We start from the raw sequence: 24,676 nt of genomic DNA, 5'->3' as shown, positions 1-24,676 counted from the left end.
AGTTTGCAAGTATGAAATGTTCACAGTTGTGTTTCAGTATTGCACTTGATTACAATCTAGTAGCTGCCATCAAATTGTCTAGATTGTCCAGGGCCTAGAACCTAGGTCTTTGCTGTGTTCAGGCCCTAGGGTAGAAGCTGAGCTTCAGTCTATTTGTCCTTGCGGACATAGAAAGAATACCCATGATAACAATTACAGCTTGATCTTATCAAACTTACTAACATCCGTGTAAATATTTATTTTGACGTAAAAAAAACATGAGCAAAGAGACTTAACGCAGAGAAAGGAGTTTACAACTTTAATACGCTTTGACTGTACCACGTGGCCAACTATACGGTTATCTCATTGGACGGGGGAAACAAGCGACTGCTCATTGGTCTAGAAGATTATGCAAGCTGATATCTACAGTGATTGGCGCTATCATTCTGAACACGACTGAAAGGTCCAACACAAATACATGTGTACATATTTTACCACGTGTTCTGTTGTTTGAGGCATGTGCAGGGAATATGCCCGGTGCAGGTATTTCACGGGTGCTCGCCATACTCGGCTCTCTGTATCCACACGTACAGACATTGGAGGAGTTTGCAGAAACCCTCGTGTACAGAGAGGGACACAAAGTGGTCCTTATCGAGCAACCCGACACAAACCTCTTCGTATCTTTCGTCCGGGGAATGCTCATTTGCTCGGACAAAAAAATTGAGGATGTCCCCAGCTGTAGCCAGGTATGTATTTAATTTCGCAATTGTGGTTGCCACGGCAAAAAAAAAGCGTTATTAGCTCATTCATTGATCTCGGAAAAGCTGAATAATGCGTTGTTTAGACGAGGGGCACCCTCTTTTTTTAGCAACCTGAACATAACTCATCTTTAGGCCGTGCCATGAATGGTTTGGGAGCATGCCTATGTTCCCCGGGTCCTATGTTCCCCGGGTCCTATGTTCCCCGCTTCCGCACTTCCGAAAAAGGGTTCTATGTTCCCCGCTTCCGAAAAAGGGTTCTATGTTCCCCGCTTCCGAAAAAGGGTCCTATGTTCCCCGCCTGCCGTTGTGTCAAGCGACCTCATGTGTCGTTATGTGGTACTGCATGAGAGTTTTTTTTTTTTTTTTTTTTTTTTTTGGGGGGGGGGGGGGGTCTTAAGATGACTTGGAAATAATGAAGAACACAATGAATGTCATAGTATTGTCTCAGCATTTTATATAACTCCCTAGATAGATCATTTTCGAGATGGAATTGAAAATCTTATATTCCTAAAAGAACACCAGTGATATATATATACACATTATTAAATATTTTTTCTATATTTTTGTCAAACGAAATCAAATAAATACAGTAGAGATATCAATCCAAAATATAGGCTTTTATTGCAACCAACAACAACAACAACAAAAACTATGTTTGTGCAAACATGGTGTTTGTTTCCAAGACCAAGCATCAAAATGCCAACCTATGGGACAATACTGTACATCCCATTGGCAGGACGTCACGTAACAGCGCAGTGTGTCTCTAGGTTACAGTGTCACATATCCCATAATATAATCCCTAAGTAACTAGCCAGTTTTCGTAGCACATAGAGTGTGACACATCCTCTTGCACACATCAAATCCTCGGGGGATCCTGGCATACAGAGATGTAGTCTCTTTCACTCTAGTGTTTTAGTAGTCAGGCACTAATAAGGAGAGGCCTACTGTTTCACTGCTGAAACCTGGTAATCCTGACACATGAGCTCTAGTGCAATTATCAGTCCTAACTCTGGCATCACATATATTGTAATAATAACTATATGGCTTACTAAGTAAACAGGTCCATATAAACTGGAAAGGTACAGACATCTTTCAATAACAAAACTATGGTACAGCAATAACTTGGCAAAAACAAATGAAAGAGCTAAATAACATGTAAACAATGGCATACATGATGGCGTAAACAATGGCGTACAGCTTATTCTAACTAATAATAACAATAATAATAATAATAACAATAACACAATTAGGCCAATAACAATAATAATAACAACAACATAGGCCAAAGTGCTATCAAAATAAATGTGGAAATCTAGCCCATACGGACGCTACGGCTGACAGCCCTCCAGTACGAAGCCAGATCTCTGTGGCCCTGCATGTACTGTCCTTTCAGCCTCAGTAGACGGGCCTCCAACTCCCTCCACTTCCGTCTCCTTGTTGGGGGAGCGTGGCCTCTGTCTGCCATCCCCAGTTTACCCTCTGCAAGCGTTTGCTGATCCTTCAGGTGCCGAAGGAATTTCCAAAGTGAAGGATGGCGCACTTGGACAGCATCGTTCAGAGTACGATGATAAGCTAGAACAAAAATACAGAATTATAACTTATTAGCCTATTAATGGCCTATTAATGTGCAAACTGGTTCTACATCTGCAGGCTGATCTACTAACGGTGTGCAGTGAGGATTGTTGATCTTTCCAATGTAGAAGATAGCGGGCCTTATTTGAAGTATATCTCAACTTCCCCTGTGTGTGAACTTCAATTAGTATTCGTTATTTGGGATCTTAGTAAATCAGGCCCTAAATGTTATTAGTTTGGCATGAACATTTTGACATTGAACATTTTCCCCTCTGTGTCTCCTCCTTTCACAATTTTAAATCCTTTCTTAATCCTTTCTCAATCACGGTGCCCGCCCATGATTGGACTGATGTTATGTCCATCATCATTAGCGCGCCTGTACGTGGCAACTCGTCCACCTGTTTAAAGAGCCCTCCTGTCCTCTGCTGTGTTTGATGTTTCGTTAATTTTTGTTTCGGCTCATAGTTAAACCTCGATATACGCACAGGCCCAGAGGTGATAGGATAAGAATGAATTAACCCATAATTAGCAGACAATATTATATTAACAATATAAAATAATTAACTTAATACTTCAGATTTAGTTATTAGATGAAATTATATTTTTTTTGTTCAGATCTGTCATTGTTACACTTACATTCAACATGATTATTGGTCCTTTGCTCCATGTTTCTCTCGAACACATTCCACATCGCTGGTGGGAAGGCCGCTCCAGGATGGACATATGTGTTACGAACATACGCAAGGAAGTCTTGTAACTCAGGGTGGTTCATCAGGGCACGCCTGGTGTTTCTGTGGTTGAGGAGAAGATCAAAATTGATCTGGACCAGAGGCAGAGGCAGGTGTCCTAAGGCCATCACCTTGAGATGAGATGAGATGAGATGAGATGAGAGATGAGATAACGTTTATTGCCATTTATGCATACACATTAAGCATACACATATAGGAATTTGATTTGGCGTTACAGTAAGAGCATTTCTAAATGCAATGCAAACAAAACAACACAGGACAGACAGCAGTGCAGACAGAACACAACAAACCTTGCGGATGACTGCTGCCAGTGGATGGTCATGACGGAATGGACCAGCCAATCCAAGTGCCTGTACCCTCTTCCACAAGGCTTGGTTGAAATGGAAGTAGCATCCTCCGATTCTGGCTTGTGGCAACTCCGTTTCAAGAGCAGTTTTCAGCGCTTGCTCAAAGTCACAGATGACTTTACGCGGACGCCAAAGGTGGTGGGTGATTCTCCTGAGTGACGTTTTGACACACTGGAACACTTGTCGGTAGTGTCCAATTGTACGTTGCTCCATGAGGACATGTACAAGGGGGACAACGAAGCCATGAATGTCCCCGAGTATAGTAAATACTTGGTTGTATGGGCGTGGGCACGACTTGAATGTAGCATCCATGTATAATGTCCTGCAGTGTCGCAGCTGTCTCAGGTTGTCCTCTGTGGAAAACACTGCTATGCCCCACTCACTGTCTTGGTGCAGGAGGAAATGGTCTCTGCCCCATGTCTCAGCCCATTGACCGTCGATCCTTACATCATCAACGGTAGCTGGGACGGGAGGGATTACTGCAGCTCTGGCTCTGGCCATAACAGACCTAACTGAGGAGAATCTTTGAGGAGGTCGCCCGCGACCTCCACGCTGGATGGGACGGCCCCGCTGTAGACCTACGCACTCAGCATCGTAAATGCGTTTGATTGGTACTGTGGGTTCTCTCACCACCTCTCCAGTAATCACTTGGCGAAATTGCGCATTGTTCACCATTTGTGTATCGGGGGCATGCACATGTTCGCGGACCTCCCGAACTTCTATGTTGGGATTGACCCCCTCTACATCAAAGATGTTTGTAACCAAAACTGTCCGGCAGTCTTCTCTCCAACACCGCCACCGAATGTTCTGTAAATTTGTGCGGTGTTTCTGGTACCTAAAATTATCCAGAACTAATATTTTCCCCCCTCGGTCTCCAGTAATTATTTGAGCCATTGTCACTACGCATGTGTTCCTCACATACCGGTATGTGAGGAAGTCTTGTAACTCAAGCTCAATTACAATTGACCTTAAAACAATTGATAGGGGGTGTTACGCCCTCTGGTGACTCGGAGTAGAAGGGCGCAACAGAGACACACTAAATATCAGAGTGCAACATTGTCCCCTGAAACATACAAGTATATTATATCAATGTGTTTCTATGCAGTATCAATAGCATCTAATTTAGATTTTTTATTTTAGTTGTTTATCTAAAGAAAATAATATTTTAAAATAATGAATTATCTAAAACAATACATTAAAAACAATCTAAATGATATGCTACATTTAGCATATCATGCTACAATGATATGTACATTTCAAGCCTGCAAACTGCGACACTTTAAATGAATGTGCAATAACACTATGTGCAATATGACAACCCTAGGGTACATAAGGTTGCCGAGAATAGGAAATGTTAGAATAGGTATAGCATAGCATAGAGTACAGCACAGTGTTTTATTTGTACAGTATAGTATAGTGGATAGTGTACATAGCCTTTATTTATGTAAACCAGTACTATATCAATGACAATAAAGACCATTCATTGATTCATTCATTCATATTATCAATAGCATACCCCTTTTATAATTAGCATACTGAATTTCATTCTCAGATTTGATATAAAGACTATCAGAGTTGGGTCATTTGTGAAGACATTAATGTGTGAATAGAGCAGATTAATGTCTGAATAGAGCAGATTAATGTATGAATAGAGCAGATTAATGTCTGAATAGAGCAGATTAATGTCTGAATAGAGCAGATTAATGTATGAATAGAGCAGATTAATGTGTGAATAGAGCAGATTAATGTGTGAATAGAGCAGATTAATGTCTGAATAGAGCAGATTAATGTATGAATAGAGCAGATTAATGTCTGAATAGAGCAGATTAATGTCTGAATAGAGCAGATTAATGTCTGAATAGAGCAGATTAATGTCTGAATAGAGCAGATTAATGTATGAATAGAGCAGATTAATGTTTGTCCATCAACGTCGAATTCTGACGTCTGCCGTGTGAGACCAGGGGCCTCATTCATAAAGAAATACTTGAACGTCATCTTTGACTTTCACGTAAGCACATTTTTCTAAACGGACGTGAGCATTATTTATAAAACGGGCTGAGATGGTTTAAAGTTGCGTACGTGCTTCCTTCTATAAATACCAAACATACTTGGAATTGAACGCAGGTGAATGAGGTTTGTATTAACGCCCTGTGATAGAGGCTCAATTATAGCGGCTGAATGAAGCCAAGTGCTATAATATAATATAATACAGACAGACAATACTGACAATATTATATACTGTCTGTATTATATTATATTATAGCACTTGGCTTCATTCAGCCGCTATTTGAGCCGCTATCACAGGGCGTTAATACTATATTATATAGGCGTGCGTCTGGAAGGGGAGAGGGCAGTAATACCACGTTCATTGATAAAATGACATAAGGGATGGAAAGGGGGGATGGCAGTTTTAGAAGGGGGATGATTTGGACTGTTTTTATTTCAGGGGGGATGCCATTCCCCCTCATCCCGACTCAACTCGAAATCCAGTATCATTTAGCGCGTGGCCGGGCAAGGCATAGGCATGTTGAAGAGAGATAGACAGCTCCGTAGGGATATAAAGAAAGACTGAAATACAATCATAAACATTAGTTCCCTTTCAATCTTGAATTAAACTCATTTTCTCGGCTGATAACAACATCGTTAATTTTATTACGAGCCACTTGCATGAATTACAATAGGCAACGTTTTTCCAGTGCAGCTCACATGCCTGTAATAACTCCGCATAACCAGTAGGTAATGTACGTAAGCAAGTTGAATACTCGACGTCGAGCTACGATCGTTTCCACGTTCAAATTGACTCACGTTGACATTTTATAAATCACTACGTTGACGTGGTTTTCTACGTACGACACGGGTAAGATCAACATTTGATCTAAGCACCCGTTATGAATGAGGCCCCAGGCTGATTAGAGTTAGTAGATTTGTGACAGCCCCCCAGTGTGTCTGAATTGGAGTCCTAGTATACTGTACTTCCAAATGGTTTAGCATGGGGGGTCAGGTTCAGTACTAGATTTGGGCCGAGGTCCAATAGTGTCCTACCTACAAAAGGTTTTGTACATATAATCATTTTGTTCATATAATAATGTTGTACACATAGTAATCCACAGTATGATTATGTATTTGTGTATGTTGTTTAAAAAAAAAAAAAAAAAAAAAGAACCTAACAGTATAATTATGTATTTGTGTATGTTGTAAAAAAAAAAAAAAAAAAAAAATCATGCAGTACTACATAACGACACCTGGGGTCGCTTGACACAACGGCAGGCGGGGAATATACGGAAGCGGGGAACATAGAACCCTTTTTCGGAAGCGGGGAACATAGAACCCTTTTTCGGAAGTTTTCGGAAGAGGGGAACATAGAACCCTTTTTTTTTTTTTTGCTAAGAAACAGGGGAACATAGGACCCGGGGAACATAGGACCCGGGGAACATAGGGATGACCCCGAATGGTTTGATTCTCAAAAGATTTGCAACTTTTTATTCAGTGCAATGTAGTAGCAGTGGGCCACTCCTCTCAATACATTTTTGGTAATTATAAGGTTTCATTATAATGTCTTCCATGTCGCCCATCGCTAGATCTGCACTCTGCATGAGCTGTTGGCATTAGTTCTGAACAACCTCAAGCGGAAGAAGAAGAGGAACGTCCTTGCAAACGGATACAACTACCCGTTCCTTGCCCAGGACCGTGATGCTGACCCGTTCAAATTTCACGGTGAAGTGACTCAGAATGCAGCATACGTTCATGGCAGTGACTTATGGAAAAGAATAGCCCAGCGTCTTGGCACAGACGTCATGCACCACCTGCTGGAGAACTGTGCCATCTTCGTGGCGGTTCCTCCATCATGTATGTTCCAGGTGTGTGGTGTACCGGTGTACGACCGGGTGTCCATGGGATCAGCGGCAGGGCTACACCTCCAGAACCGGTCCAGGCGGAACACCAGAGCGAACAGGACTGCTACCTGGCACAGGACACGTCAGGATCCAATCCTGAGTGAGAGGAGGAGGAGGAGAAGGGATGGCGGTGGAGACATCAGGAAGAGGAAAAGGGAAAAGGTGAGTGAAAGAGAGGACAGTCTACCTGGGAAGAGGAGACGTGTGGATGGGTTTACAGAAGATTCAAATCAGGTGTCCAATGGCACTGGAAATGAGCAGCAGTCAGCGAACATGAAAGCCACCAAAAGCAAAAACACCAATACCACTTTGGAGGGGGGTCCTAGCTGGAGTTCAGGGCTGTTACCTCCTCTCCCTCCTTCCCAGTGCTTCATCCGCACCCACAGCATGCTCTACGGGGGGAGGGGCATGCACGGCTTCTTGCTAAACAAGAGGAGGAAAGGAGGGGCTGAAGGGCCAAAGCGTCTGCAGGGGCGGGACTTACTCAGAGTGGTATTCTTTGAAGGTGCGGCTTATCTCAACGGGAGGGAGAAGAAACCAAAGAAATTCCCACTGCGTTTTTTTAACATGGTGCCCCTCTTCAGCCAGCTGATGCGTCGACACAGGAGATGTCCATATACCAAGATCCTCCAGAGGGTCTGCCCAAGGATGGGAGATAGAGATGGAGTGGGGGTCATGGCCATACTCCTGCCCCAGCACTGTGCACCTCACAGGGTCTACCTGTTTGTCAAGGAGTGCCTCTCGACGGTGGTCCCACAGGAGCTGTGGGGTTCAGACCAGAACCGACTCAACTTCCTGTCCAGAGTCAGGGGCTTTCTGTGCATGGGCAAGTTTGAGAGGCTCTCATTGGCTGAGCTGATGTGGAAGATTAGTGTGAACGACTGTGATTGGCTGAAGATCAGCAAGACAGGTGAGAGTTTCTCATCACGTACCCTCTCTGCCCAGACTGTCTCATCCACTAATGCATAGTCTGAAATCAAGCTCTTGTAACTACCCCTGGCACTTCTTGTAGATATGACATAATGAGATCAGATGCCTTTACCCATATTGTTTACACTACCTCTCGTGACCCAGGTCGCTGCCCACCCAGTGAGCTTGCATATCGGACGCGGGTGCTAGGACAGTTCCTGGCCTGGCTGCTGGATGGCTACGTGCTAGGCCTGGTCAGGGCCTTGTTCTACGTCACAGAGTGTATGGGACAGAAGAACGCCCTGAGATTCTACAGACAGGAGGTCTGGGCCAAACTACAGGATCTGGCTTTCAGGTACACACACACACACACACACACACACACACACGGAATGCAGTACAGTTATAGCTTCTCATTCTCACTCTGAGACAAGTGCCTCACTAATTGGTGTGACCTGGTTCTTAGAGGTCACATCCTCAAGGGTCAGGTGGAGGAGTTGACCCCGGCCCAGGTAGCGTCCCTTCCAAAAACCACCGTCATATCCCGCCTCCGCTTCATTCCCAAGACAAAAAACATGAGACCAATCACACGACTGATAGGGGCAGACTCCAAAACAAGGGTATGTCTTGAGTACTTAAAAAATAAAATAAATAATGTGTTCGTTTTTTTAGTCAACGTGTGTGTTACAATATGTAATAAGTATAGTGTGTGTGTTTAACCTACCTTCCAGCTGTTCCAGTCGCATGTGAGGACCCTGTTGGACGTCCTGCGTGCGTGTACGCGTTCCGAGCCCTCTCTTCTGGGCTCCACGGTTTGGGGAATGACTGACATCCACCGGGTCCTGCGCTCTTTCGCCCCCTCCCAGAAAGACCAGCCCCAGCCCCTCTACTTCGTCAAGGTTGGCACACCTGTAGTTGTATAGCTTGTCAACTTGCCACACTGTGTGGTACAGTATATGATATCTGAACCTTTTTCGATGTCTATCGATGTTTCTTTGTCAAAGGTGTGTGTGTTCTCTTTCTCTCTCTGTCCATCCAAACCCGTCAAGTTACTGCCACTGATACTCTGAGGCTGTTTCGAGTGCACACGTTGGGACATATTTGGTGCAGGTACGAACAGCCTCGATGAACTCGCTGACACTCGTCAGGTCACCTGTGACATCATACTGTGAGGAGTTGTGTATCCCCACCAAAACAGTGAACATTCACAGCAACAATAAACCCTGGTTCAACAAAGACATTCAACTTCTACGCAAGGAAAATAACTCAGCTTTTATTAGTGGAGACAGGAATCTGTCAAATATGAACTCAGGTCTGCAATCAGGAAAGCCAAATCTAATTATGCCATAAAACTGGAACAACAGATTGCATCAAGCGACACTAGAACCATCTGGAAAAAAATTAAGTCTATGACCAACTACAACAAAAGTCCCCCCCCCTACATCTGACATTGACACTGACTTCCCAGACAAACTCGAGTTCTATGGGAGGTTTGAAAAGTCCCCAATCCCACCGTACTCTCCTCCCTCCCTCCCTCCCTCCCTCCCCCCCACCACCCCCCCATTTCACATCCAGGAGGAAGTGGTGAGGGCCATCTTCAGGATAACCAACAAAATGAAAGCAGCAGGCCCGGACAAGATCAGTTCAGCTGTCCTGAATGTCTGTGCTGATCAACTGTCTCCAACATTTTCAGATCTGTTGAGGATGCTGTCAACCTAACCCTCCATCACACACTACTACATCTGGAGTCACCCTACACCTACGCCCGCATCCTATTCATTGACTTTAGCTCGGCCTTCAATACAATAGACCCGGTCAATCTCTTCAATAAACTAGTGGACATGAACATTGACCCCTGCATCTGCCACTGGATACGGAGCTTCCTGTGGAAAAGACGACAGAGGGTCAAGATAAACAGCCTTTCATCTCGACCCTTGACCCTCAGCACAGACGCCCCCAAGGGCTGCGTCCTCTCACCCTGGCTCTTCTCCCTCTACACTAACTACCTGATATCCCTCCACAGCTCAGTCACCATTCTCAAATATGCAGATGACACAACCATAATTGGACTCATAACCAACAACAATGAAGACCGTTATTGTGAGCAGATAGCCCAAGCAGTCACTTGGTGCCTCAATAACATCCTCCAACTCAGCTCATCAAAGACACAAGAACTCATCATAGGCTTCAGGCACAGACCCCCTCAAAAAAAAACATTAACATCTTTGGAGAACCCATAACTATAACGGATTCTTTAAAATTTCTTGGCACTCATTAACTCACTCAAATGGAACACCAACACAGACTACATCACCAAAAAAGCCCACCAACGACTGTTCTTTCTCAGACAGCTCAAAAAATTCAAAGTGAAACAAAACCACCTCCTTCAGTTCTACACAGCCGTCATTGAGAGCATACTCACCTCATCCATCACAGTTTGGTACGGCAGCACAGACAGTAAATCCCGGAAAAAACTACAGCGAATAGTAAAAAAATCATCTAAGATCATTGGCACCCCTCTCCCATCAGTTGAATCATTATATCACAAACACACTACCAATAGAGCAAATAAAATTATCTCTGACCCCTTCCACTCTGCTCACCACCTGTTTCAACTGTTGCCCTCTGGATGGCGCTACCGATCCCTGGCCACCAAAACATCCCGTTTCAAAAACAGTTTTTTCCCCTCTGCTATAAGGACTCTCAACACCTGACCCACTGCACAAACCCTGCCAGATGTACTGCACTTTATAGTTGTAAATATTGACAGATTTTGTCTTGCGGTTATGTGTGTACATTGTCCATTGTGATAGTCATGTGTAATGTGTGTGTGTGATGTATTTGACACTGCTGTATTGAGTTTTTTTCCATCTGTACCGACAACAAATTCCACCGCACTTGGTTGTGTGGTCATTAAACGATTCATTCATTCATTCATCTCTTTTAATGCCCCCCCCTCCGCTCTGTCTCTCAGGTGGATGTGAGTGGGGCATATGACAGTCTTCCCCACTCCAGACTCTTACAGGTGATTAGTGAGGCCCTGTCACCTGTCCAGAAAAAGCTCTTCTCTGTGCGAACCTATGCCAAGGTGTGGTCCACCCACGAGGGCCTCAAGAAGACCTTCATCAGACAGGTTCAACACACACTCACACTCACACACACAAATACACTCAATACCTGCTTGGGAAACATATATCTGCCAATACTACGGATTGGGTCTGGTTCTGAATACGAGCTTTGTTTTCTTTATTTATGTGTCTGTGTGTGTAGGCAGACTTCTTGGACGTCACAGTGGCATCCAAGAACATGAAAGGCTTTTTGATGTCACTGCAGAGAGAGGGCAAAGTTCATGATGCTATACTGGTGGAGCAGGTGAGAGGGGCAGCCAATTCGGAGAAGGGCCACAGTCCTGCATATTAGTGAACAACATGGCTTCGAAGTATTAGAACAGACATCAATCCCTTGTCTATCCATCACAGAACACTTATCAGTTGTACTTTTCTGTTAGTATTTCTCCACAGATGTGCTTGGAAAAGATGTCCTAGAGTTCTTCACACAAATGCTCACCGGCAGTGTTGTTAGTTTTGGGAAGAAGTAAGTCTAACCACTTTTTCTTTATTTCTGTGTAGAACTTTCTGTAAAAAAACCATCCAGGTTAGATTCCATGTTGAATGTACATTATATTATTGTTCACATGGAATGTGAGAGATTGACAGGTGTCTTGTTGTTCCAGAACATTCCGTCAGTGCTGTGGGATCCCTCAGGGCTCTGTGGTGTCCTCCCTGCTGTGCTGTCTCTGTTATGGTCACATGGAGAAGGTTCTGTTTAGAAACGTCACAGAGAAGGGAGGGTAAGATGATTCACTTACTTAGGCAAATGTATTTGTTGTAAGTCGTTTTGGATGAATACCTACTACCTTTTACACATACTGTATATTGCACATCATGCTTCTTTGATATAGCTTATTTTTATAGATCTGCACATTACATACTGTACATAAGATACCTTAACTGTACGTAGCTCATAACTGTATATACGTCTAAACTACCATAGATGCTGTACTTATCACTACCATTGTCATGTTTTTTTTATATCATCGTTCTTATATAACAAAACAAAATGTTTTTGTTGTATAGTACTTGTACTCGGCAATGACAATAACGTTTAATCTAATGCAAGGCTTTACCTCTACTTCTAATAGTAGTAGTTAGACACACTGACCAGCAGAGGGTACCCTTAGAATGCGTCAAGCGAACATACAAGCTATTTGTGCGTGTTGTCTGTCTGGGAGTAAACTCTGCCTCTCTCTCTTTGGGTGGTTGAAGGTGTCTGATGAGACTGATTGATGATTTTCTCCTCATCACTCCTGACCTGAACCAAGCACAGACCTTCCTCAAGTATGTCACATTCTCTCCATGTCCTATTGGATCACACCACCACCATCACCATACAGGGCCTCTTTGAAGTTGACTGAATACTGACTGCTAAGATTGCACCCATGGGAATATGAACCATTGTGAAATGAAAAAAACTCCCCATCGTGCCTGTATTAGTGACTAGGGGCATATACTTCTATCACTATACTTTTTGATGATGTCATTTTGTTTTTCCTGTGGAAAGGACCCTAATGGCTGGGGTGCCCCAGTACGGCATTGTGGTGAACGCCCAGAAGGTGGCCGTTAACTTCCCTGTGAAAGGGGATGAGGGGTCCTGCCCTTGGATCCGTCTGCTGCCCCCTCACTGCCTGTTCCCCTGGTGTGGCCTGCTGCTGGATACACACTCTCTGGATGTATACAACAACTACTCCAGGTACTCACACATACACACACACACACACACACACACACACACAGGCAAGTTGTAACAGCATCTTGTAGATTGAGAAGGTCTGTTTGGCCTGTGGACCCAACCTATGTGTGCGTGTCTGTCATTCAACCTTGACTTTTCAACCTTTGTGATCTTTTATATTATTTTATGGTGTCTTCTAAGTTGTGCAAAGCAACATAGAGGAAGTGACCCTTGCCCTAGTGGGTGGCTTTTTATGGCAGATCAGCAGTGTAAAGATAGCTTGAGGATCTAATCTATCTTACTGTTATCAAATAGATTAGTAGACAAATTAATCAGAATACATTGTTATCTCATGTACATTTTTCCATGTCACTGAACATGGCTGAACATTTGGGGGGGTACCAATGGTTGATTCAATTGGGTGCAAAACATTCGAGATAGAGATTGTTTCCCTTCCCTCAGCTATGCCGGCCTATCCCTGCGATACAGCCTGACTCTAGGCTCCACCCACTCGGCTGGGCAGCAAATGAAGAGGAAACTGATGTCCATTCTCAAACTCAAGTGCCACGCCCTCTTCCTTGACCACCATGTGAGTTGTACTCCCCTCATTGGCTCTGACTAACTGTCTGTCTAGGTTTTATCAAGGCCTTTCATCATACCAGCTCGGTATTTTTTCCTTTGTATTTTCAGATCAATTCAATGGAGGCTGTGTACAAAAACATCTACGAGCTAGTGCTGCTGCAGGCATGCAGGTAGAGTGTAGTTTCACTGAGATTACCTGGTACGGACACACTTGATGCAGTGTTGCATGGAGTGTCCAAAGTGTTTTTCCCCCCACTTATTCACTCCTTTGCACCTCAGTACTGAGGGTGTGCAGTATCAAGGAGTGTCTATGTGGGCGTGTATTACGACTACCAAAACAATGTTTCCCTGACCTCCAGAGGCCTCTCCGTACTTGTTATATCGTGCAAGCTAAAACACAGGACTTTAGGCTCTCTAGCTGTGGGACAAACACAGAACCGCTTTCGTCGCAGTGACGACACCTTTGGAGCCAACAGATGAATGTTTAACGCATGGGCAGATTTATAGATGATTTCTTGCTGTTAATGATTTTCCTACTTTAAGTATGATGTAGCAATAGTTCCATCAGGCATAGGTACTTTCCTACTGTGTGCAACAGTACATTTTCTCCTTCAGATCGGCAAACAGTCAGGTGTGAACTGTGGTTTATGGTTGTTTTGTGGTAGGTTCCACACGTGTGCCCAGAGTTTACCCTTCGGTCAGAAGGTAGCCAAGAACCCTGACTACTTCCTGCATATGATCTGGGACATGGCAGAATACACCAACCAGCTCATCAGACTCTGCAACAAAGGCAAGGCTGCCTGGCACTCTATCCTCCATTAGCATCTGATTTTATCTGAATTATCTGCAAAAGTTTATCTTCAAATTGGAGGATCATTTTTTCTGTTTTTGGCCTACCATCTACTATCCCTCTTTCTCTCTCTCAGTACATAATTGATAGCTTTGTTTTACTAGAGTGATTACAGTTACTACACGGGTACAGGGGCAACTTAATTTTCATGGACATCATTTTGGTATTTAGTCTGCCAACGAACGTGACTGATTTATCTCTCTGTTTGTCTATTTCTGTGTTTCAGGTGTGGCTCTTGTCTCTAAGGCTCAGACAGATTGTCTGCAGTATGAGGCAGTGGAGCTTCTGTACTGCCTCTCCTTCCTGCTTGTTCTCGGACGCCACCGCCCCCTGTATAAGGACCTCCTCCTTCCCCTGCTCACACGTATGTTCTGGAGTACTACGTACTAGAGTACCTCATCATCCCATTCTGAAGACTTATCCCTATTTATCCCCTATCCCTCTATGATTGTACTACTGTAAAGACCCACCCCAACAAAATAATGTCTCACTTTGCTGTAAGTGTGTGGGATTGACAATAATGGCCCTCACCCTAATAGTCACTAGATGACTATGTTTCAGACAACAAATGTGTGTGTCTCTCTATCTCTGTCTGCAGGAAAGAGGTGCCTGGAGAGGAAACTGGGGTGCATAAGGCTGGCACGGGTCAGACAGGCGGCCACGCCCAAAATCCCAGAGGATTTTAAAGCCATCCAGACGTAGAGGGATGTCTAACCCCATACAACCCTCAATTCTCCAGAACCCTCCTCACACAGCAACAGATCGTCAGCAAAGAAAGGTGGAAGATTGTAGTCTCTGTTTTGTACTGCATAACGACAGTTGGGAGTTGTTCTTGTTTCAGCATTCTGGTTTATTAACTTCACTGAACATTGTGCTCTTTTGAGATGTTGAGCCAAGTTCAGTCTCTGTGGGGAAAAAATGATGGGGATATGTGGTAAAGATAGAGGCTGTGGTTTGGCAGGTCCTTTTGATTTGAAACCCCAAGCTAAACACATCTCTCATACCAGAGACATCAAGAGAGAGAGAGAGAGAATTCTCATTAAGTTGATATACAACTGGATGTATCATAAAGACTCTTAAAAATCAACCATAAGATCAATAAAGATGGGATTGTTAAAAAAAAAAAAAAGAGAGAATGTCAAATGTAATGTGCTCTGTAACTCCTGTTGTGTAATGTTTATAATTATTGGAAGAAATCGTTTTTGGCCAATATGTTGTACACACACATTTAATTTAGTTTTATGCTTTGTGTGCCTTTTTAATGAAAAGTGCAATTTTTGAGCTGTTACAAATATGATTCATCATTTAATTTGCTTTTGTCCATTTCACTTTCTTTGCACTATCTATACCTTAGTATGGTTTGTTTTAGAAAAGGCAATTCTACTTAAAGGGATTTGATATGTGCTATCATTATCCTGTACAAACATAACATTGTAGTTACTAAGAATACAAATGATGTATGTGGTAACCACATATACAGATAATAAAAGATATTGACTTCCTCCATTCACTTCTTCAGTCCTCCTCATTTTCTTTCCACCTTAAGATTTGAAAATAGTGAAGAACATATTGAAACATGATAATTACAAATATATAATATAATAAAAAATAACTTCAGTCTCTTTGAGTCTTGGGAATGTCAAAGTCGTCCCACAGTCTTTTAGCTGTCAACATCGTAGCCCTCATTAGCATAGGGGTTGCTGTCGCTGGAGCGGTCCGAGGCACGTCTGCGTGTCATACAGCAGGTGAACCTGTAGAGGGCGACCAGGGGAATGGAGATGACAGGCACTGAAGACAGGAGGACACAGATGGCAAACACCCAGTCTGGGTACGGCTGCACGTCTGCCTGTGGGAAGTCCACCTGTAGAGACAGTCAGGTTACTTGTTGAGTCACGTCTGTAGAAACGGCATAATAATAATAATAATAATAATAATAGCTGATATTTATATCTAAATATTAATTGAGAAGGTTTTTTGATATGACATGCAGTGACCTGATATGGTAGTTTGTACAGTACACCTCATATACACAAGTCACTTCATATGTACTGTACTTTGTTTAAACCTTTTAACTTTTAATTTGTACTTATCCTTGTCTGTAAATACAGTTGTAAAATGTCATTAAAAATATTCTAGCTGAATAACTACTTTTATCCCAATTACGATAATATATATATTTAGAGTAAATATCTAACTATAGAATAAGATAAAATATATTATAGAGCTCTGAACATGTACTTTTTTAGTTTTAGATTATCTCCTTATTACTTACCCAATTTTAAGATGTTACAATAGTCCAAATAAGATGGCAAGGGGAAAATGCTGATCTTCAGAAGAGTTGAAATGTTGAATTGACACAAGAGTCTTCTCCAAATATTCCTTGAGGGTTGACTTGGTTGTTCCTCTTGATTTAAAAAATATATTTCTTGTTGTTTCTTGTTCCTTTTAATTAGCTTGGTGATTATTTCTTCTTTTTGAAGAAGCTGTAGTTCTCTGGTTGAGACCCCACTTCCAATATCAATGAATGATCACATAGGGTCTTGCTCTTGTTCTTGGTCTTGAGGGCAAACTTGAAGAGGTTTGACACAAATCAACATTTTGTTTCCACTCACATAATAGCCTTCTCACAATATGCTTTTGATGCAGATGGGTTGGCTGTCAAGCAATGATTCTTTGGTATTACACATGGTTATTTCTCCATTGTGTCAACAGTCCAGATGGAAAGGCATAGTTGTGGCGCCATTAATTGTACTCTTTATCTTAGACAGTTCCAAAAAGGTTTTGTAGGTCTGCACATCCAGTTGTCCTGGTCTTCAACATGAGATGGTTCAGCAGTGACTTTGACATAGTCTAAAAAGATCCAACAGCTTAGTGAGATCCAGACGAAAAACCAAATGGTTCAGACCTCTTTTCCTCCGACATGACTATGACCTTTCTAACTATGGTTAAACACTATATTAATGTGTTTGACTGTTTTATTACGGTTGTAAGTACAATGTAAAACATATTGTCATTACTCCTTTGCCACATTGTAATTACAGCAGTGTAACAACAAGTAATAATGGTAGTTGTTACACTGTACTTAGATGTTATAACGTGGTAAATAAACACATGTCAAACCAAACTGCTGTTTTTGAACTAAATCCCAAAGTCAGAATTTGACTCGTGACCTTTCTAAGTTGGGGTAACACTATATTACAGTGGTTGAGTGACCGTGTACTGTAATAACTATTGTAAGTGCAATGTAACACGTTATCATTACTCTTTTACTACACTATACTTACAACAGTGTAACAATGAGTAATAACAGTTACAGTTTTACAGTTTACAGCCAGTGAGTTTACAGTTACAGTGTTACAGTACACCTCATATACACAAGTCACTTCATATGTACTGTACTTTGTTTAAACCTTTTAACTTTTAATTTGTACTTATCATTGTCTGTAAATACAGTTGTAAAAAGTCATTAAAAATATTCTAGCTGAATAACTACTTTTATCCCAATTAGGAAGCTAGCTAGCTCGATAATATATATATTTAGAGTAAATATCTAACTATAGAATAACATAAAATCTATTCTAGAGCTCTGAACATGTACTTTTTTAGTTTTAGATTATCTCCTTATTACTTACCCAATTATAAGATGTTACAATCGTCCAAATAAGATGGCAAGAGGAAAATGCTGATCTTCAGAAGAGTTGAAATGTTGAATTGACACAAGAGTCTTCTCCAAATATTCCTTGAGGGTTGACTTGGTTGTTCCTCTTGATTTAAAAAATATATTTCTTGTTGTTTCTTGTTCCTTTTAATTAGCTTGGTGATTATTTCTTCTTTTTGAAGAAGCTGTAGTTCTCTGGTTGAGACCCCACTTCCAATATCAATGAATGATCACATAGGGTCTTGCTCTTGTTCTTGGTCTTGAGGGCAAACTTGAAGAGGTTTGACACAAATCAACATTTTGTTTCCACTCACATAATAGCCTTCTCACAATATGCTTTTGATGCAGATGGGTTGGCTGTCAAGCAATGATTCTTTGGTATTACACATGGTCAGAGTCGGACCCTGGGGAATAATTGATCACAAAAAAACATCTGAACGGTCGATATTGATTTGATTGTTGTGGTGGATAACGTCGGGTGTGAGAACAGCTCTCTGTCTGTCTGTTTTTAATAGAGTTCACTTCAAGGGCATGATGCGATGAACCATTGACATAGAGGGATATTGACATAGAGGGATATATCGATCGATCAGCAGTCATCATGAGTAGTCGCATCTATCAGCGCTCGGGCGCAACGGCGAGGATTATACCACATTTTCTTCTGTTCCTTCTATGGATTACGGATTTGTACATCAAATCACCAAAGAACTTGCATCTTATGGAGAAGGAGTCAAACTTTGTTGGAAAAGGTGAGACACATAGCGACTTTTATCTCCACGCCGCAAAGAAATGTTTGGGCTTCGGAGCAACAACCATCCACACGACGCTAACTGCGGACCGGACGAGAAGAAACAAACCCCCGACAGGTAGAATGGACCGAAGAACCGTGATATGGCTCTATCTACTGCTCTCGGGAGACATTCAGCTGAATCCCGGACCAGTCTCAACCAGGCAAGCTTCACGTTTAGCCAGAGAACAAATATATCTTTCCCAGGCAAATGCTACGAGCATAGACATTGACGCCATTGTCGACAAACCGGTTAGTTTGCCGGCAACAGCAGACTTCCAGGATTCAGACGTGGCTAGCAAAACAATGGGTAGATATGCTAATAACATTACCCCCCCACCTATCTTCCACCAGCTAGCCAGGGAACACAGAGGCCTCCCCCACCCGGTGACGAACCCCCCCCCACCACCCGGTGACGAACACAGAGGCCTCCCCCACCCGGTGACGAACCCCCCCCTCCCCCCTCCCTCCCCCACCCGACGACGACCCCCCCCTTCTCCACCCGGAGACTCTACAACGAAACCGTTGAACAATGGGCGCCCCCCCCCCACCCCCCAATCCTCAACGTGACGATGACCAGAATGGTGGTGACTATTTCCAAGTCAAAGACATAAACTCTCTATTTGGACACAGCAGCAAGGGCCTGCATATTGTTCACCTTAATGTGAACAGTCTTGTGCCTAAACTGGACCAAATCAGAGAAATGTTCCATGACAGCAAGGTTCATATTTTGAGCTTCTCTGAGACCAAGTTTGATGAATCCATCAAAGACCCAGAGATTGAAATAGTTAACTACACAGTCATCAGAAACGACAGAAACAGGTATGGGGGTGGTGTCTGCATGTACATTCACAACGATATTATCTTTAACACCCGTGATGACCTGAATCATGACAAATTAGAATCTGTTTGGGTTGAAATTATCTTTAACAAAGCAAAACCGGTGCTGGTTGGTACTATCTACAGACCTCCCGATCAGAGTGATTTCTATGATATTCTTGAGGGGTGCATGGATGACGTTGACTGTGTGGAAAAGATTCTTATTGGAGATTTGAACACGGACATGCTCAGAAATGAAGCATCCATTTTCAAATCCTTCACTAGGTTTTCTGAATTACACGGTCTCCGTCAACAAATTACCAAACCCACTAGGGTGTGTATTTCTACTCAAACCACCATAGATCTCATTCTAACATCGGATGAGTCCAAAATCTCCAAGAGTGGGGTTATTGTATGTGGGCTAAGTGATCATTACATGATTTTTTGCACTCGTAAAAAACAAAAACCCAAGGCTGGCGGTCATAAAACTGTAACCACTAGATCCCTTAAATCCTATTCTAGTGAGGCCTTAAACCATAAACTGGAGAATCAAGACTGGTTTGATGAACTAAAATGCACACAGGTTGAAGAGGCATGGCTAGGTTTCAAAACCAAATTCCTAAATATTATTGACAGTATAGCCCCCATGAGAACCACCAGGGTTAAAACCCGATCGGAACCATGGATGAATTCGGACATTCTAAATGCTATGAAAGTCAGAGACCTAAAATGCTCTGAAGTTCAAAAATGCAAATCAAAATTAGTGAAACACTTAAACGAAGATCACAAAACCCACTTTGAGAAAATTAAAAAACAATGCAACAAACTATGCAATCAGGTAATTACCATGACCAAATCTGCTAAGAAAGAATACCTCGATAACAAAATCGAAGAAAACTTAAACAAACCACGTGACCTTTGGAAGCTACTTAATAGCCAACTAGGTTGCAGTCAAAAACTCAAAACCAGGTCTACAAACATCAGCATAAAATCTGGTGATTCTCTCCTTACAGACAAGCTGGATGTGGCTAAGTGCTTAAACACTTTCTTTACAACCATAGCCACTAAATTAGTTAACAATCTACCACCCCACTCAGGGCGTTATGGTGTAGAGCACATCCGTGAGTTCTACAATAAACTGGGTGTACGCAATGATGATTTTAAACTCTCCATGGTGTCAAACGATGAGGTGTTTAAAAAGCTAGGCGCTCTACACTCAGAAAAGGCCACGGGCCATGACAATATTCCAGCCAGATTTCTAAAAGACTCAGCTGCCTCCATTACCCCAATCATCACCCACATAATAAACCTCTCCATCAAACAGGGACACGTCCCCCTTGACTTTAAAATAGCAAGGGTAACCCCACTGTATAAAAAAGGAAGCAAATTAGACCCAGGCAACTACCGACCTGTTTCTATTCTTAATTCCATCTCGAAACTTATGGAAAAAATAGTTTATGAACAGGTCGATAGGTACCTTACCGAAAAAAAGCTGATGTATGAATTTCAATCAGGATTCAGAACATCCCATTCCACTGACACATGCCTTCTCTATTTGAACGACCACATCAACCATGAGGTGGACTCGGGCAAGTACTGCGGCATGGTCATGCTGGACCTCCAGAAGGCCTTCGACACAGTAGATCACCACATATTGTTAGATAAACTGAAAGCAATTGGGTTCGATAGAACATCGGTGAGCTGGATGCAATCCTACTTAGAGGGGAGGGAACAGGTGGTTAGTGTGAACGGAACACTGTCCCCCCCCCTCCCAGTGACCTGCGGCGTTCCACAAGGAAGCATTTTGGGACCTTTACTGTTCCTAATATATGTGAATGACATGTCATCAGCATGTAATTGCAATTTGTTCCTGTTCGCGGATGACTCGGCTCTGCTGGTCTCTGACAGGGACATATTGCAGGTGGAAAAAGCGCTAAGCACTGAACTGAGTAGAATCTGCATCTGGCTAGCTGACAATAAACTATCAATACACCTAGGTAAAACTGAAACCATCCTATACGGATCCCCATCTAAACTCAGAAAGGCTGAAAATTTTAAAATAAAAGTGGGTAACATTAATATCACAAGAAAAGAGGATATTACATACCTGGGCTCCATCTTAGAGGCAAATCTTTCCGGAGATAAAATGGCAGCAAAAGTAATCAAAAAAGTGAACCATAAAACTAGATTCTTGTACAGGATATCCTCACTTGTCAGTAAAAACACACTGAGGACCCTATCAGGAGCTCTCATTCAATGTCACTTCGACTATGCCGTAACATCATGGTACTATAGAACCACAAAGGCCCATAAAACAAGACTCCAGACAGCCCAAAATAAACTGGTTAGGCTTCTGCTAGGCCTCAACCCTAGGACACATCTAACCGCTGCTCATTTTTTGAGCCTTGATTGGCTACGAGTAGTTGACAGAGTGCAGCAGCTTGCACTGGGCCTAGTCTTCAAGATACGCTACACCACAAAGACACCCAAGTACCTGTCAACATACTTCCAAAAAGTGAACAACGTCCACACTTACAACACCAGAGGAAGCTCCACGAACCACGTTCAACCGCGTTGCACCACAAACAAGGGTTTAAACTCGTTTGCAAACTATGCAGTAAAGATGTGGAACGCCCTTCCTATAATCTTAAAGGAGTGCAAAACACTGCCCACCTTCAAAGACACTCTCAAAAAACATTTACAGGAGGCTGCAATCCGTAACTGGACCCTCTAAAACAAAAATCAGATTAAAAGACCTGAACTACCCACTGTACATACTTTGTGTTTTGTCCCCCGCCCCCACCTGTGGTGTATGTCCCCACCTGTCCTACCCGCTGTACATACCTTATGTTTTGTTGTATTGTTCTTCCCATGATGGATGTACGTTTATCTTGTAGATAGTAATAGTTATTTGTCTGTATTATCATGTAGATAGTACTAGTTCTTTTCTTATGTCTGTCTTACATGTAACAATGAATTGAAAATCAAGGACCCCAATTGAAATAAGCCAGTGGCTTTCTTGGGTTTTTATCCTCTTAGTTTGACCTTGTATGTAATATGTACTTTCATGTACCTACTTCTGCAAACATTCTAATAAAGTTTTCAATCAATCAATATTTCTCCATTGTGTCAACAGTCCAGATGGAAAGGCATAGTTGTGGCGCCATTAATTGTACTCTTTATCTTAGACAGTTCCAAAAAGGTTTTGTAGGTCTGCACATCCAGTTGTCCTGGTCTTCAACATGAGATGGTTCAGTAGTGACTTTGACATAGTCTAAAAAGACCAAACAGCTTAGTGAGATCCAGACGAAAAACCAAATGGTTCAGACCTCTTTTCCTCCGACATGACTATGACCTTTCTAACTATGGTTAAACACTATATTAACGTGTTTGACTGTTTTATTACGGTTGTAAGTACAATGTAAAACATATTGTCATTACTCCTTTGCCACATTGTAATTACAGCAGTGTAACAACAAGTAATAACAGTATTTGTTACACTGTACTTAGATGTTATAACGTGGTAAATAAACACATGTCAAAACAAACTGTTGTTTTTGAACTAAATCCCAAAGTCAGAATTTGAACCGTGACCTTTGGGTAACACTATATTACAGAGTTTGAATGACTGTGTAATAACTATTGTAAGTGCAATGTAACATGTTATCATTACTCTTTACACTATACTTACAACGGTGTAACCATGAGTAATAATACTATTGTCATTACTCCTTTGCTACACTGTACTTACAGCAGTGTAGCAACAAGTAATAACGGTAGTTGTTACACTGTACTTAGATGTTATAACGCAGTAAATAAACACATGTCAAACCAAACTGCTGTTTTTGAACTAAATCCCAAAGTCAGAATTTGACTCGTGACCTTTCTAAGTTGGGGTAACACTATATTACAGTGGTTGAGTGACCGTGTACTGTAATAACTATTGTAAGTGCAATGTAACACGTAATCATTACTCTTTTACTACACTATACTTACAACAGTGTAACAATGAGTAATAACAGTTACAGTTTTACAGTTTACAGCCAGTGAGTTTACAGTTACAGCCAGTGAGTTTACAGTTACAGTCTTAAGCCCAATGCACACAGCGTGCGATTTCTGTTGCACGACAACATTCCATTGTTGTCATGAATGGAATCGAATTTTCGCTGTGCGATTAAAATCGGGGCCGTGTGCATTGGGATGCGATTTTCTCATAGACTTCCATTCAAACTTCAAAATGGAATGTTGGCGTGCAACAGAAATCGAACGCTGTGTGCATTGGGCTTTACAGTACACCTCATATACACAAGTCACTTCATATGTACTGTACTTTGTTTAAACCTTTTAACTTTTAATTTGTACTTATCCTTGTCTGTAAATACAGTTGTAAAATGTCGTAAAAAATATTCTAGCTGAATAACTACTTTTATCCCAATTAGGAAGCTAGCTAGCTCGATAATATATATATTTAGAGTAAATATCTAACTATAGAATAACATAAAATCTATTCTAGAGCTCTGAACATGTACTTTTTTAGTTTTAGATTATCTCCTTATTACTTACCCAATTATAAGATGTTACAATAGTCCAAATAAGATGGCAAGGGGAAAATGCTGATCTTCAGAAGAGTTGAAATGTTGAATTGACACAAGAGTCTTCTCCAAATATTCCTTGAGGGTTGACTTGGTTGTTCCTCTTGATTTAAAAAATATATTTCTTGTTGTTTCTTGTTCCTTTTAATTAGCTTGGTGATTATTTCTTCTTTTTGAAGAAGCTGTAGTTCTCTGGTTGAGACCCCACTTCCAATATCAATGAATGATCACATAGGGTCTTGCTCTTGTTCTTGGTCTTGAGGGCAAACTTGAAGAGGTTTGACACAAATCAACATTTTGTTTCCACTCACATAATAGCCTTCTCACAATATGCTTTTGATGCAGATGGGTTGGCTGTCAAGCAATGATTCTTTGGTATTACACATGGTT

The 24,676-nt window shown here is 42.0% G+C and overlaps 2 protein-coding genes across 2 annotated transcripts in view; one reads left to right on the top strand and one right to left on the bottom strand.

Moving 5' to 3' along the window:
* Window positions 1-509: 509 nt before the first annotated feature.
* On the top strand, window positions 510-15,132 carry LOC308158182 (telomerase reverse transcriptase-like; the record flags this gene model as incomplete). Its single annotated transcript, XM_080531779.1, has 16 exons — window positions 510-725; window positions 6,987-8,211; window positions 8,376-8,565; window positions 8,677-8,830; window positions 8,942-9,109; window positions 11,185-11,343; window positions 11,481-11,582; window positions 11,719-11,804; window positions 11,944-12,060; window positions 12,536-12,607; window positions 12,831-13,019; window positions 13,461-13,587; window positions 13,689-13,750; window positions 14,246-14,370; window positions 14,657-14,794; window positions 15,029-15,132. 16 exons carry the CDS (start codon window positions 510-512, stop codon window positions 15,130-15,132), a joined length of 3,234 nt encoding a protein of 1,077 aa, XP_080387905.1.
* Window positions 15,133-16,090: 958 nt separating this feature from the next.
* The window catches only part of slc6a18 (solute carrier family 6 member 18), a gene marked incomplete at both ends in the record, with an annotated part of 81,577 nt that continues 72,991 nt past the window's right edge, over window positions 16,091-24,676 (bottom strand). The window contains one exon of the mRNA XM_080531778.1: window positions 16,091-16,291. Within this exon, the coding sequence (XP_080387904.1) occupies window positions 16,091-16,291 (201 nt within the window). The remainder of the gene's footprint in view (window positions 16,292-24,676) is intronic.

Source organism: Nansenia antarctica, assembly GCF_963989245.1.
Source record: "Nansenia antarctica genome assembly, chromosome: 5".
NCBI classification, from domain to species: Eukaryota; Metazoa; Chordata; class Actinopteri; order Argentiniformes; family Microstomatidae; genus Nansenia; species Nansenia antarctica.
This window is presented reverse-complemented; position numbering and strand designations above follow the sequence as displayed.